At 40.9% G+C, this 15750-nt stretch overlaps 1 protein-coding gene across 1 annotated transcript in view; it reads left to right on the top strand.

Moving 5' to 3' along the window:
- Positions 1-6518: 6518 nt before the first annotated feature.
- The window catches only part of itih5 (inter-alpha-trypsin inhibitor heavy chain 5), a 46840-nt gene continuing 37608 nt past the window's right edge, over positions 6519-15750 (top strand). Inside the window, exons 1-5 of the mRNA XM_068005107.1 lie at positions 6519-6626; positions 6982-7026; positions 10273-10436; positions 11890-11985; positions 15434-15681. Of these exons, the coding sequence (XP_067861208.1) occupies positions 6519-6626; positions 6982-7026; positions 10273-10436; positions 11890-11985; positions 15434-15681 (661 nt within the window). The remainder of the gene's footprint in view (positions 6627-6981; positions 7027-10272; positions 10437-11889; positions 11986-15433; positions 15682-15750) is intronic.

The raw sequence follows: 15750 nt of genomic DNA, 5'->3' as shown, positions 1-15750 counted from the left end.
GAACATTTTTCCACTGCAATATTAAATGAGGAAAACAATGTAGATATTAGACTTCTATAAAGTTAAACACAGACCCCCATCCACTATTTTAAATACACATACACCACAATTTACTGGCTATGTCTATATGGGAGTGCCACATCATCTTACATATATTGTGATTCATATGAACTTGCAGATGACAGTAACATTAAAAAGTACATAACACTCCACACATTTACAGAACACTTACTTGAAACACCAAATAAGTATTGATTTAAGCTGATTAAAACTTTAGTAGTGGACACAAAAATTGGGCCTTTACAATTGCAGTAGTACTTAACAGTGTTATTATAGTTGTGCTGTAAATTCTTTATTCAATGCATTTGTATGTCCACAGCACTGTGCAGTGCTTTAATACAGTAGAGATACAATGGAAACTGATGAAATGCTGGACATCTAAATAAAATCTGATAATGTTTGAAATACACAGTAATTTGGCGAGAGGCAGTTTTCTTTTCTCTCAATTTTTTTCTTTTCCTCCAGGTGTTCACTGAACTTCAGAATATGGCTCTATTAGATCGGGCTGCCCTCTGACACCTCATCATATTTGGGTGAAGACAGTCAGCAAGATATTTGCAGGGGGTTCACAGTCAAATGGGATCCTTCACTATTCCTGAGCTCTCCTGGCCAGCCTCCCACCTTGCACCCTCTGTAAACTTGAGCTCATCCAAATCTCTGCTGCCTGTATCCTACCTCGCACCAACTCCCGTTAATCAATCACCCTAGTGTTCACTGACCTACATTAGCTCCCAGTCTGGCAATGCCTGATTTTAAAATTCTCATCCTTGTTTTTAAATCCCTCCATAGCCTTGCCCCTCCCTATCTCTGTAACCTCCGCCAGCCCTAAAACCCTCCAAGATCTCTGTGTTCCTCCAATTTTGGCCTCTTACACATCCCCGATTTTCATTGCTGCACCATTGGCGGCCGTGCCTTCAGCTGCCTAGGCCCCAAGCACTGGAATTCCCTCGCTGAACCTCTCTGCCTCTGTACCACTCTCTTCTCCTTTAAGACGCTCCTTAAAACCTATTTCTTTGACCAAGGTTTTGGTCGCCAGTCCTAATATCTCCTTACGTAGCTTGGTGTCAAATTTTGTTTGATAACACTCCTGTGAAGTGCCTTGGGACATTTTACAATGTTAAAGGTGCTATATAAATGCAAGTTGTTGTTCTCCCATACCTGCAATTGTCTATAAATCCACCAGCCTTTGCACACGTGAAAGAACTGCCTTCCTTCACTGTCAGCTCTAAGGTTTTTGCTCCACTTATTCTGTTTACTACAACTATGTAAACATCAGGTTAAAAAAAACTATATGAACTATTCTTCCTACAAAGCCAATAAATCCCTCCTGAATTGTTTCTGCGAACACACAACAATTTGAGAGCTTTCTGTCGTAATACGGACAAACCATGCAAAGGTAATATTTTAATCTATATGTATGGACTGTGAGAAAATGTTCAACTTTACTGTCAGCAGAAATTATTCCTTAAAAGCGCCTTTGGAACTCTTTATTAGAAAAGGTACTTATTGCGAAAACTGATTAAAAGGAAACTCCAAACTCCAAATAACTTATGTTTAATGCATATAGCCTTTCTTCAATATCTAGGACCAGCAGTAATTTGTTTTTTTAAATCATTTTATCTGAATCGGAAAAAGTCAGTTTCAAAACGTGTTTTCCCCCTTTACTGAGAGCAACCATTAACCAAATTGAATACAGCAGTAACACTCTTTTGTCACCAAGTGATGATGCCAGAAGGCTATCTGCTACACAGGAAACAAAAATATCAGAGCATAATAGCCTTTTTAAATTCAGGATTTCATAAAACTATTTTTTTCTACTGAAAAGTAGCTTTCTGTATATTAATGCATATTTGCACTCTGTTGAAAAGAGGGAAACAGTATAAATTTAAAAAACACAGACTCCAAGTTTCCTATCTGTTAGTCAGCAGCAGGTAACCCTCCTGACACCATCATCCGGTGGTTAAAGGATATTAGCGTATCTCCAAAGCAGTTAATGGCTGCTCTCAGGTAAATGGAGAAAGCTTCTAATTTGAAAGTCGTTTTTACTGAGCAGAGGAAATGATTAAATAAAAATACTTGGAACTTGATAATCAAAAAGTGTTCAGTATATATGAAATGCAAGTTAGCGGTCTGGATTTTTCTTTCAGTTGTCTAGATAGCAAAGAACATTCAGATGTTTCCTTTAATCTTGTGTTACTTGTATGAAGAATAAATCTTAGCAGATCTGAAAAGTATTTGTGGTACTAAAGTTTTTTTTTATACAGCAAATTAAAGATTACAAATAGAGATATAAAGATGAATAGATAGCTGAGTGGTTGCTTAAAGAACATAAAAGGAAAGAAAAGAAATACTCACATTAATATGGTGCCCTATCACATCATTGAAACTTCTCCAAAGTGCTTCACACAGTAAATTACTTTTTGAAGTGCAGTGACTGTTACGGGGGCAAATGCAGCAAACCATTCTGTGCCAGCAATGTTCCATGAAGAGTAATAAAATAAGTGATGAATCAATGTTATATTAGATACTACAAGCTCCTCATCCAATGTTTTAACATCCACCGGAAGAGACAGACAGGACTTTGGTTTAACATCTCACCTATGACAACACACCCAATGGTGCTGGTTAGGAGTGCAGTTGTGCCCTTGTTTCCTGCCTGATGATCAGGGTCAAGGCCCACTCCGGATAAGGAGCAGGCCTATGCCTGAAGTGCGCCCAGGCTGGGTAAATGGCCCTGGGCAGGAAAATTGCAGGCAGCTGCTTCCTCATAGGCACAGTGGATGCTCATAAAGGAAAATCTGCGCTGCAGTCTTCACCTCTATGCCATTGTGAGAGTGACTAAACTGGGATACTTTTACCCAGTTAAGTAAATATTCTAAAACCATTTTACTTTGTGGTACAAGCTGGTGGCAACCGTGTGTTTTTTGACTGCCCATTAAGATTTTCTTTGCTACTGCTGCAGTTAATAGTGGTAGGAAACCAAAGCCAAAATGATGTCATCAACAGCAGAGATTTTGGGAAGTCACCAATAAAGTGGCTTTGTTTAATCCAAGCTGGAGAGTTGTTTTGTCTACAGCAGTAAACTAGAACTCAGTTACAAGTTGAATCAAGTTGAATCTAGTACTGTGAACAGTTCTGGTCTCCATATTATAAAACGGATATAGAGGCACTGGAGAAGGTGCAAAAAAGATTTACGAGGATGATAGCAGAACTGAGAGGTTATACCTATCAGGAAAGGTTGAACAGGCTGGGGCTCTTTTCTCTAGAAAAGAGAAAACTTAGGGGTGACCTGATTGAGGTTTTTAAGATTATGAAAGGGTTTGGTAGGTAGATGTTGAGAAAATGTTTCCACTTGTGGGGGAAACCAGAATTAGGGGCCATAAATATAAGATAGTCACTAATAAATCCAATAGGGAATTCAGGAGAAACTTCTTTACCCAGAGAGTAGTCAGAATATGGAACTCGCTACCACAAGGAGTAGTTGAGGTGACTAGGATAGATGTATTTAAGGGGAAGCTAGATAAACACGAGGGAGAAAGGAATAGAAGAATATGCTGATAGGGTTGGATGAAATAGGGAGGGAGGAGGCTCGTGTGGAGCATAAATACCCTCATGAACCTGTTGGGCTGAATGGCCTGCTTCTGTGCTGTTCATTCTATGTAATTCTATGTAAGTCCTACCAGAGCAGCATGAGCCAACACCAATGTACTTGATAGCAGTCAATTCCCAAAGCTACCAATTCCAAAGCTGAAGGAGTTATTTCTTAAATGAAGTTTAGTTTCTTGCTTCTCTAGCTTATGTTTTCTCAGTCTCCTGTCCTTGTAATGCATAAAATACCTCTAGGCTGCAGTTACATTGCCAAAAGAGTTTTGGGGTATGCAGCAATGCAGAAGTGGCTGTATAACTCAAGAGATTAACGAGTTTTCGGATACACGCAAAACAGATGTGAAGTGGTGGAGTGGCTGTGCTGCCACCTGAAGATGGGGTCAGGAGGTGCCCGAACCATTTTCAAGTAAGGGCCTCATTCGAGGTTGGTAGATAAGGTTGGTGAGCTGCAAGCACAAATATCCACATGGGAATATGATGTAGTGGCGATATCGGAGACCTGGCTCAAAAAAGGGTAGGATTGTGTGCTAAATATTCCCGGATACAAGGTGTTCAGGAATGATAGGGAAGGAAAAAAAGGAGAGGGGGTGGCAGTATTGATTAAGCAGAATATTGCCATGCTGGAGAGAGAAGATGTCCTGGAGGGGTCAAGGACAGAATCTATTTAGTTATAGCTAAGAAACAACAGAGGTGCCATTACACTACTGGGGGTATTCTATAGGCCACCAACTAGTGGGAAGGATATAGAGGGGTAAATTTGCAGGGAAATTACAGAGAGGTGCAAGAGCCATAGAGTAGTGATAATGGGGGACTTCAACTATCCTAATATAGACTGAGATAGTAATAGTGTAAAGGGCAAAAGGGGGTGGAATTTCTGAAGTGTGTTCAGGAGAACTTTCTTGATCAGTATGTTTCCAGCCCAATGAGGAAGGAGGCATTGCTGGATTTGGTTCTGGGGAATGAGGTGGATCAAGTGGAGCAAGTGTCAGTGGGGGAACATTTAGGGAACAGTGATCATAGTATCATAAGGTTTAGATTAGTTATGGAAAAGGACAAGGAGCAATCTAGAGTAAAAATACTCAATTAGAGGAGGGCCAATTTCAGTGGGTTGAGAACGAATCTGGCCCGAGTAAATTGGAATCAAATATTTGCAGGCAAAACTGTAATCGAACAATAGGCAGCCTTTAAAGAGGAGATGGTTCGGGTACAGTCTAGGTATAGTCCCACGAGGGGGAAAGGTAGGGCGACCAAAACCAGAGCTTCCTAGATGACGAAAGAGATAGAGAGTAAGGGGAAGCAAGAAAAGGGGGCGTATGACAGATATCAGGTTGCTAATACAAGTGAGAACCAGGTTGAATATAGAAAGTACTGAGGAGAAGTGAAAAAGGAAATAAGAGGAGCAAAGGGAGATTATAAGAATAGATTGGCAGCAAACATAAAAGGGAATCCAATAGTCTTCTATAGGCATATAAATAGCAAACGGGTAGTAAGAGGAGGGGTGGGGCCAATTAGGGACCAAAAAGATCTACTCATGAAGACAAAGGGCATGGCTGAGATACTAAATGAATACTTTGCATCTGTCTTTATCAAGGAAGAGGCTGCCAAAGTCACAGTAAAAGAGGAGGTAGTTGAGATACTAGATGAGCTAAAAATTGATAAAGAGGAGTTACTAGAAGGCTAGCTGTACTTAAAGTAAATAAGGCACCCGGTCCGGATGGGATGCATCCTCGGTTGCTGAGGGAAGTAAGGTTGGAAATTGCAGAGGTGCTGGCCATAATCTTCCAATCCTCTTTGGATATGGAGTCGGTGCCAGACGACTGGAGAATTGCAGATGTTACACCCTTGTTCAAAAAAGGAAGTAAGGATAAACCCAGCAACTACAGGCCAGCCAGTTTAACCTCGGTGGTGGGGATGCTTTTAGAAACGATAATCTGGGACAAAATTAATAGTCATTTGGACAAATGTGAATTAATAAAGGAAAGCCAGCACAGATTTGTTAAAGGCAAATCGTGTTTAACTAACTTGACTGAGTTTTTTGATGAGGTAACAGGGAGGGTTGATAAGGGCAATGTGGTTGATGTGGTGTATATGGACTTTCAACAGGCATTTGATAAAGTGCCGCATAATAGGCTTGTCAGCAAAATTGAAGCCCATGGAATAAAAGGGGCAGCGGCAGCATGGATACAAAATTGGCAAATGAAAGGAAACAGACAATAGTGGCGAACCATTGGTGGAAGGGTTGAGAACCAGAGGTGATTGGCAAAAGAACCAAAGGTGATATGAGGAAAAACATTTTTACGCTGCGAGTAGTTATGATCTAGAATGTCCTGCCTAAAAGGGTGGTGGAAACAGATTCAATCGTGGCTTTCAAAAAGGAATTGGATAAATACTTGAAGGGAAAAAAAATTGCAGGGCTACGGGGAAAGAGCGAGGAATGGGACTAACTTGATTGCGCTGTACGGCACAAAAGGCGGCCATTCGGCCCATTGCGCCTGTGCCTTCTCTTTGAAAGAGCTATCCGATTAGTCCCACTCTCCCAACCCCCTCTCTTTCCCCGTGGACCTGCAAATTTTTCCTTTTCAATTATATATCCAAGAAAACGACATTTTTTTAAGTAAGAAGGAAGATATATTTTAAATGATTTCCCCCCCCCCCCACAGCTCTTTGGACTGTATTTAAAAAAACAGGACAGAAAGTGTGGGAGCCGGAGCAGGGTTCCACCTCCAGTAAAGCGATGGTGTGTTAAATCCAGCCCTACGGGACTAAGCAGTCAGTCAGTGAGTCAGTCAGTCAGTCCAGGCTGCAGCTCGCCAGTTTCACGCTGCACGATATCGGCAAAAGGCAGCGGGACAATGATCGTCCTGTTGGTACTGTGCACTTCTCTGGCCGTTTGGGGACAGGAACCTTGGGTTTTAAACGGCGAGGTCGACGACTTTCACATAGATTCCCACTCTGAATCTGTAAGTGAATATTAGATGCATTTAAGCCGGGTTTCTATTAAATGTGCAAGTCCCGAGAGTTTACTGAAATAAGTAAATATAACTGTAATACACTAAGCACCTATATAAAACTATCTACAGTCACTGCATTCAACGGGGAAAGCAAAAACAGTGGACATATTTCATGTTAAATTTACAGAACGTGCTACGGTTTATAATTTCTTTTACCCTTATATCTGATCGAATTTGCAAAGCTTGGAAGTATATTTGCATTAAAAAATATAGTGGCACAAGAACTGGATCGTATAGAGATAATCAAATGAAACATATTCTGATGATATGGTTACTTTTTAAAAAAAATGTCCTTTTCCTTAAGGAATCTCAGCGTTTTCCAAGACAGGCCGTCGTTTTGCCGAGATCGGTAAGTTATTGGATCTTTAGTTTTCGAACTGTCGCCTGGTTTTATTATATATATAATAACAATACGATGCTGGCATTTACAGTTCTTGTCTCAAATCGCAGTGCAGCTTTTATTAACGACATCAGTTTGCACGAATCCTGAGGGTTTATTATGATGCATTGATGGTAGAACTCCCGAGCCAGGTGTTTCAGGTCGGACCTGCACCACAACACTGAGTATAGGGGCCTGACACCAGAACATAAGATCAAAAGCAAAATACTGCAGATGCTGGAAATCTGAAATAAAAACAGAAAATGCTGGAAATACTCAGCAAGTCAGGCAGCATCTGTGGAGAAAGAAACAGAGTTAACGTTTCAGGTCGATGACCCTCAACCAGAACTGCTTCGACAGAGTTTATTATTATAAGAACATAAGAAATAGAAGCAGGAGTAGGCCATCTGGGCCTTGAGCCTGCATCGCCATTCAGTAAGATAATGGCTGATCTTCAACCTCAACTCCACTTTCACGCCTGATCCCCATACCCCTTGATTCCCTTAAAATCCAAAAATCTATCAATCTCAGCCTTGAGTCTACTCAACAACCGAAGAATACATATTCTATATTAAAATATTTGTATCCCAGAGCCACTTGTTTTGAAAATATTCAGGTTTTAACAACAAAAGAACACACTTGTATATTCTTGTAGCACTCATGCCTCTGAGTCGGAAAGTCATGCTTTCAAGCCCTACACTTGGATTTAAGTACTTCATCTAGGCTGACACTCAGTCACAGTAATGAGGGGATGCTGTATTGTTGGAGATGTCAACCTTCAAATGTTAAACTGAGACTCTGTTTTGCTGGTACAGGTGAACTTAACGAGGAAGAGCGGACTGTTATCCCAGTTTCTTGGCCAACATTCCTCCCTCAAAAAAACATTAGCTAGCCATTAATTGTATTACCGATGTGACATCATGCTGTTTGCAAATAGCTGCTTACATAACAAAGTCACTACACACTTCAAAGTAATTCATTGAGATATTTCTGAGAGACGTAATAACGTCCCTTATCAAAGCAAGTCTTTCTTCTTTGTCCCTGGATTCATACCATTCTATTGCAAGGACTTAGTGGTGAAGAATGGATGTTACTGGCATGAATACCTAAACTACGCAGATCTGAAAGATAGGGTTCTACATGCCCCCACTTTTTTGGCTGAGAGAAAAAATAATATGGTGACCTCTGCGACTGGAAAAGCAAATTAATTGCAGCAGTAAATAAATTTCTGTTGAACTCGTAACATAGGAGCATTAAGCCATTCAGCCCCTCGAACCTGTTCACCATTCAATTAGAACATGACTGATCTGCACCTCAGCTCCATTTACCCACCCTTGCTCCATATCCCTTGGTGCCCTTACCGAACAAAAATCTATCTATCTCAGTCTTGAAAGCTCCAATTGTCCCAGCATCCACAACCTTTTGGGGGTGGGAGTTCCAGATTTCTACTACCCTTTGTGTGAAAAAGTGTTGTCCGATTTCGCTCCTGAATGGCCTAGCTCTAATTTTAACATTATGTCCCCTTGTTCTTGGTTGCCCACCAGAGGAAATAGATTCTTCATATTTACCCTATCAAATCCTTTTAACATTTCAAACACCTCGATCAGATCACCCCTCAATCTTCAGCATACCACTTAAGCTCACAATTCATAAGACCATAAGAGATAGAAGCAGGAGTAGGTCATTCGGCCCCTCGAGCCTGCTCCGCCATTTAATGAGATCATGGCTGATCTGATTTTTACTTCAACTCCACTTTCTTGCCCTTTCCCCATATCCTTTGACTCCCTTGCTGATCAAAAATTTGTCGAACTCAGCCTTGAATGTATTCAATGGCTCAGCCTCCACAGCTTTTTGGGGTAAAGTATTCCAAAGATTCACGACCCTCTGGGAGAAGAAATTCCTTCTCGTTTCCGTCTTAAATGGGCGACCCCTTATTCTGAGACTATGCCCCTAGTTTTAGATTCCCCCACGAGGGGTAACATCCTCTCAGCATCTACCCTATCGAGTTCCCTCAGAATCTTGTATGTTTCAATAAGATCTCCTCTCATTCTTCTAAACTCCAATGAGTATAGACCCAACCTGTTCAATCTTTCCTTGGTACTAGTATTTGCTTGTCTTCTCAAATTTGGTGCAGCTTTATTATTTTAGATTCGTTGAGGATTTCCTATAGATCATAAGACTCTTTTCAGCTTTCTTTCCCCGAGCTCTCCGGTCTTTAAAGTCCGCCCAGTTAAAATAGCTGCTCTCTGTGTAAGATTCCAACGATTGGAGTTACGTCTTCTGGGTGGAATCCAATCAGTGAGTTCCTTGGGTGTAACCAAATTACATAATAAACTCAAGCGTTGGCTAAAGTCCATTATAATCATTGCCATTAATGGAGAGGTAAATCACAGTTGTAAAGTTGTTCTTTTCTTCATAATATTAATTCTTCTAATGCAAGCATTTGTCAGCTGTTTCCTTTTCAATACTTGGCTGCTTTCACTGTCAGAACCATTTCCAGTTAAGAAAATTGTGCCATTGTTTCTGCTGAGGTAAAAAAAAATTATACCAGATGGTGAAGGTGAGATCTGACTCAATTCATTCTACTTTCTCTCTATGGTATTTTGCAGTCAAGGTGAGATATGAATTAACTCATTTTATATGCTGCCGTTTATATGTAAATTTCACTGTCATCTAAAAATAATATTCAAACCCAAAATTTTTGGAGATAGCTTTAGAGAGCACCCAAAGGACCCATCCCATGTGCTGTAGCAGCTTAAATTAGCATATATGATCCTGGCATTTAAAATGCTGAAGGATATAATAAGGTAAATAGAAGCAAAATCTTTAATTTAAGCTGTAGTCACAGATTGTTATGGGAGGATGAACAGAAAATCAACAAGTGTCAAACTACAGGACAGGCCAGGCCAGAGATTAGAAGAATACTATTCTCACAAAATAGTTAAAATATTTTTCAATATCCCACGTCAATTAACTCCTGTAAAGAGAAGCTGGATGATTATAGGTAAATGAGTAGATCAGAAGTAAAATCAGAAAGTGCCAGAAGTGCACAACAGGCCACCTTAAAAAAAAATCTTGATTCCTTAATGTGTTACCACCTTGCACCACACTCCAGCTTGTGGAGAAAACTAGGAGAAAAAAAAACATTTTATTTCTGCTCAGTATGGTGTTTCAAGAAATTAATGCTTATGTTTTTTGGTGTTCCCTTTTTTGCAGGACAGTAAACCCCAAGTGACAGATTTCATAGTGAAATCCACTATCTTTTCTCGCTATGCGTTCACAGCTGTTTCCTGCACCATGATCAATCGGGCTTATAGGCCCAAAGACGCAGTTTTCCAGATGCAAATTCCAGCCGCAGCCTTCATTTCCAACTTCACAATGTGAGTATCTGCCAGACTTGATTCTGTTTGTCTGGCATTGCAATGGTTTATTGAAAGTTTGTAGCAGATTGACCAGAATGATCAATGAATAGATGATATATTGCCTTGGGCTGAGCATAAGGACTGTATCTTTTTTCCATCTTAGATTTAGTGACTGTGCTAGTTTGGTGTTAAAGACACAAAACAGTTAAACAGAGCCTTCACTGTATGTTTCAATTTAAGGTACTCCCATATAGTTAGGGGGAAAAAACTAACAGAGGTCTTTTCTGCTAGTTAGGACAGATCTTTGTTTATAGGTTCTTACCATCAGCTAGCTGGAGATCCACTGTTTTGGCTTTGCAAGCCAAAAAAGAGATGCTTATCTGATGTTATTTAGGGTGTTCCCCAGTGTGTAGCTGTTACTGTTACAGTATGTGTTGACATTCTTAGTCCCAGATGTTAATTGGGAGGAATTAGTGAGATTAAAAGTACTGGCTGGGTACTTGGCTCATACTGTATTTATTTCACTACTCACAGCTGTGAATGGATTTCCAGGACCAAGTTAGGATGAGAACTACTCGCTATTTGCACCAACTGAGTGGTTCTTTGTTCACTTTCAGGCCTGTAACAAGCCGCTGAAGGATTAGGGAGGATCTGCAAAGACTCCAAAACCAGATTGGCCTGAATTGGGCCATTTTGATCTATCCAAAGGTGCACCCTCCACTGCATTTAATATTACTACCAAATAGCAGTAAAAAAAAAGTTTGATTATGAATAGAGTGAATAGAGTATATCGTGTGAAAAGGAACAGATCCGTGGCAGTAATTCAATCCTACGCTTCGACACTCAAAAACTACTATGATACAGCCTGTCTGTCGATCTATTGAGCTATCTATCTATGTACCATCAAAAATTACAGCATGACTCACTCAATAATGGAGAGCTCATGTAAGGAACCTATATAATACTTCCCCCTCACCCTGTATAACATGCATTATGTATGGTTCCTAAAGAGAGTGGTCTGAAGACAAGGATGGAAATTTTTTAATAAATACATGGATAAGAATTAGAATTTTTCAATCATTTTTCTTGGAAATGAACTGTAAGGTCACAGGTGCTGATTTCCACACTGTATCACTTTCAAATAGAAAAAAAAGGTTGTACAGGTTTAACGGTGAAACAACCTCAAGTGGTAGCCATGCATGAACATTATTTTTAAGTGACTTACGAAGTGGAACTAAAAGAATATCTGGCAGCATATGATCAAAGATTTACCAAGTTGGCTTTTTTGTGCAAGGAATCCCACTTATGCTCTTTGTACTGCAATGAGATTTATAGTTGTCTGTGAAACACTGGTAGTTATTTAATTGTGGAATGCAGAAACCCACTCTCACAACACTGAAACCCAGAAAATAATAACTGGACTTTACTGTGATTTAATTACCATTTGATCTCTGCTTTTGTTTCTGTGCAGGATCATAGGCAAAAAAGTACATCAGAGCGAGGTGACAGGCAAAACAAAGAAATCCAAAGAGAAACAAAAAGAGCATTCTGGAAAAAATGAAAATATGTAGGTATTCAGATCTTTACTTACCTGCAATCACATGTTTAAAAGATCTCTGTAATGCAGGAGTTAAAAGTTTCCAGCAGGTACTGATTAACTGACATGTAATTCAAACTTGTCGTTAATGTAATGCAGATGGTTTACTGAGATAGTGGCTAGTTTAAAATAACGACAAGGGTAAGTAGCATCTCAGAGAATGTTTTGTTGCTTAGAATTCAGTTACAGTGACCTGTCTTTAAAGTAACAATTGAAGGAAACTAAATAGCCCATTATTCAAAATAATTACTTTTATCTTAAAGAAAAGTCGCTGTGTGAAAGGGTGGCACCCAATGTGGATGAGTAAAAAAACTACACTACACAGTGTGATTTTGCACCCATGGTTCCCGCACGGTGAATTACCAATCTCAGCTGGGCTACTCGGGTATGTTTGAGAGCCAATTATCATTGTCCACAGGAACAGAGAAAAGAAAAAAACAGGTGAGCCAACCCAGGTCTATGCAACTAGCTGGTTCAAAGCCAGCATTGACAGAGGCCTGAACGTAGATAAAGCTGGCTGCCCTTTCACTTTGGGAAAGGTGTACGATTCATGAAGAACAGAAAGAAGAGAGCTTCTATGAGTTCAATATGGCAGACATCGATAGGGAAAGAAGAGAAATTCCAGTTTGAACTGCACTTGAGGCACAGACTTTATAAAACAAAGAACAGACTGCATCAATAAAACAACGGGAAAAACAAGCAAATATAACTCCCTATACATATGCATAAAATACCCGTCCCTTTGTACTTGGTGTGAATTTGTTTGTCGCTCGAGACCTCAACCCTAAGATTTTTTTTGGCTTCTCCTTTTAATCTACTATTTATTTTCTGGTGCAACTCACTGAAATGCCTGGATTTGCTGGTCATTGGCCAGTTGTGGAAAATCTTGGGTAACTGATTAGCCAATAGAAAGCATCGTCAAATAACACTAACCTTTTCAAGGTGGCCTCAGATAAAAGGTTCACACAAGAGGAATGTGCAAGGTTTCTAGGCAGAGTGAGTTTAGTGTTAAGGGAAAAGTCTGAAGATTCCAGTGAACATGTTTTTCTTTAATTTGTGCAAGGATAGGATAAGTCATGAAAGAGTGATTAGGGGCTGCCACGCTTGGATTTTAAAAGAGGAAGAAAAGATTGAAGGAGATAGAGAGATAGAGAGTTCCATAGTTTTGAAGTCCTGGGAAGGAATGAGTCAGAAGAGGCATTGTGATGAGTCTTGATTTCGACACAGAGAGGAAGAGAAGGAAGAGTAGCTAGGATGGTATATTTAGAGCTTTGGAGGAACGAGAGAGGAAAATGCAGGGGGTGATTTGGTTATAGTACGATGTAGGTGGGGTAGCCTATATGTGCTTGACTCCATGCTCTTGTGTGGTCTGATGAGTATGTATTTGCAGTGTGGAATGATCTATCTAGTGGTCAATTGGGGGTGGTGTGGGGTGGAGGAGATGAGGTGAATGTGCCTGTGTTTCCTAACAGTAGAGAAGAGCTTATAATCCTGGATAAGGTTTCGTTTTTTTTGATTTTGGGAAGATATAAATTTTAAGGTCAGCACAGCCAACAATCCTTAAGAATGTCACACTCCTTCCTTGCATTTCTTATAAGTTCCTTATTTCCATCATAATTCCACCCACTTTTAATTTTTTTTCGTCAAATTACAGCAGTGTAGCTGAAAAAAAGGACATTTTTATTACCTCTAATACTGTACATAGCAGCTGCAACACAATCCTCACTTACTCAAATTTCAAACTCATGAAAATCTCAACTTCATGAGGTAATATTCATCACAGCCTGGCCTGTGAGACTGAGCTACAGATCACCATATGATCACTAGGCATCTTACCAGCTTTCTCTGTCAGAACAGCAGTCCACCATTTAAAAATAAGATCTGAGCTTTATCCATCAAGTGGCTGTCATACTGGCCAGGAAGACACTAGGTTTGATTCCCAGTTTCTGATGGTTGGTAGGAGGGGGAACTTCAGGTGAGGACAACATTAGCCTTGGCTATGAAACCATTTTCTGCGGTCAAAAAGCTTGCTGACACTTGGGGGTAATTTTAACCCCCAAGAACGGGTGGGCTGGGGGCAGGTGGGTAATAAAAATTGTTGAAATCTTCATTGGAACCGCGTTCCGGCTCCAACGCGCCCACTTCTGGGTTTAACCCAGTTGCGTTAGGGTGCGCAGGCGCAATAGAAACCCGGAAGTCCCATCCCCACTTAATTTTTTGTGTATTAGAAATGTAAAGCGAATTTAACTTTACCTGTTCGGGTTTCCCATCACTTCTGATTCACGTCAGGTGGAAGCAGGCGAGAACGGCCGGATCCATGAGGTGAGTGTCTTTATTGCACTGCTTGTGGGCCCGCATGAGCAGGAGTGCTTCATCCAGGCCCAGCAAGCTCACCTGGCGTGACAGGACCCCCACGATCGGCTGGCTGCCCCACCCCCGCTCCTCCCTGCCCCCCCTCCCCATTGGCGCACCCCCTCCCTGATGGTGGACCACCTCCCCCCAATCTTCTCCAAGGCCCACCCGATGTCGTCCACGTCCCCCCAACCACCCCCACCCCCCACCCCAGCTTTCTTCCACGGCCCATGATCTCTCCCTCCCTCCTCTCCGATTTGTGACTTCTTTCCCGTCCTCCCGGCAGCAAGCCTGTCAATCAGGCTGCCTGGCGTGTGGGAAACCCGGAAGCACAAATACTTACTTCAATTGAGTTGCGACCACAGATTGCGACGCACTCACTTGACTTCCGGGTTCCCCGCGCGAATATCTACGTACGCCCTGGGTTCCTGGCTCCGAGCTAAAATCATGCCCTTAATCTCAAGGCCAATTGGCTGAGGTACCGGAGCGTGTCTGGGATCAGTGGAAATGTACCCAGCAAGGATTCAACACCTTCAGGAGAGGAGAAAAGCAATAAAAATAACATGAAATTATTCAAGCTAAACCGTGCATTTGGCTGGATTTAAGTAATCTGGCCTCGTTCTTATTGACCTGACTTTTTATCCCACTAATAAGTGTACTAACCACTATTATCTTGACCCTGGAGGAATTTTTGTTTACTTTTATCGAATCTTAATAGATTTCTGACATTCTTGCTGACAAACGTCACTGCGGCTTTGTCTCTAAATCATTAGTGATCCTGCAGATTCTATTCACTAGGAACCTATCCTAGAATGTTCAGCTTTCACACTGAGATGCATAGGTCCTTATTAATGGCTACTCTGGGAATCATTAAACACAAAATGTTATACAAATACACTTTAAATGGCCACTTTTTGTGGTTATAATATTCGCTTGCAGGATACGACAAGATAATCTCTGTAGTCTTCAATCAAAATCATTAATCATTGGATATTCCGATACTGCAAAACAATGCAAGGCACAGAGCATGGGGCATCCTAATATATAGTCTATTGTTTCCTGACAGAGACAGTGAAGTGGAAATTTTCACAGTCACTGTAAATTTGCCTGCAAGGACCAAAGGATTGTTCCTCCTGACCTATGAAGAGCTGTTGGAGAGGCGTCTGGGAAAGTACACTCATGTGATCAGTGTCAGGCCCAAGCAGATCATTCCTAAACTCCTGGTGGAGATCCATTTGACGGAGCATTCTGGGATCACTTTCCTAGAAGTTGCGCCCCTAAAAAGAAGCAAGCAGATCAGCCGCAGCACTGCAGGTATCTCAACACAGAGAATCTTAAGAGTAATGTTTATATCTGTGCGATAAGCTTTTGATGAACAAGTTT

This window comes from Heptranchias perlo, chromosome 24, assembly GCF_035084215.1.
Source record: "Heptranchias perlo isolate sHepPer1 chromosome 24, sHepPer1.hap1, whole genome shotgun sequence".
Taxonomy (NCBI): domain Eukaryota; kingdom Metazoa; phylum Chordata; class Chondrichthyes; order Hexanchiformes; family Hexanchidae; genus Heptranchias; species Heptranchias perlo.
This window is presented reverse-complemented; position numbering and strand designations above follow the sequence as displayed.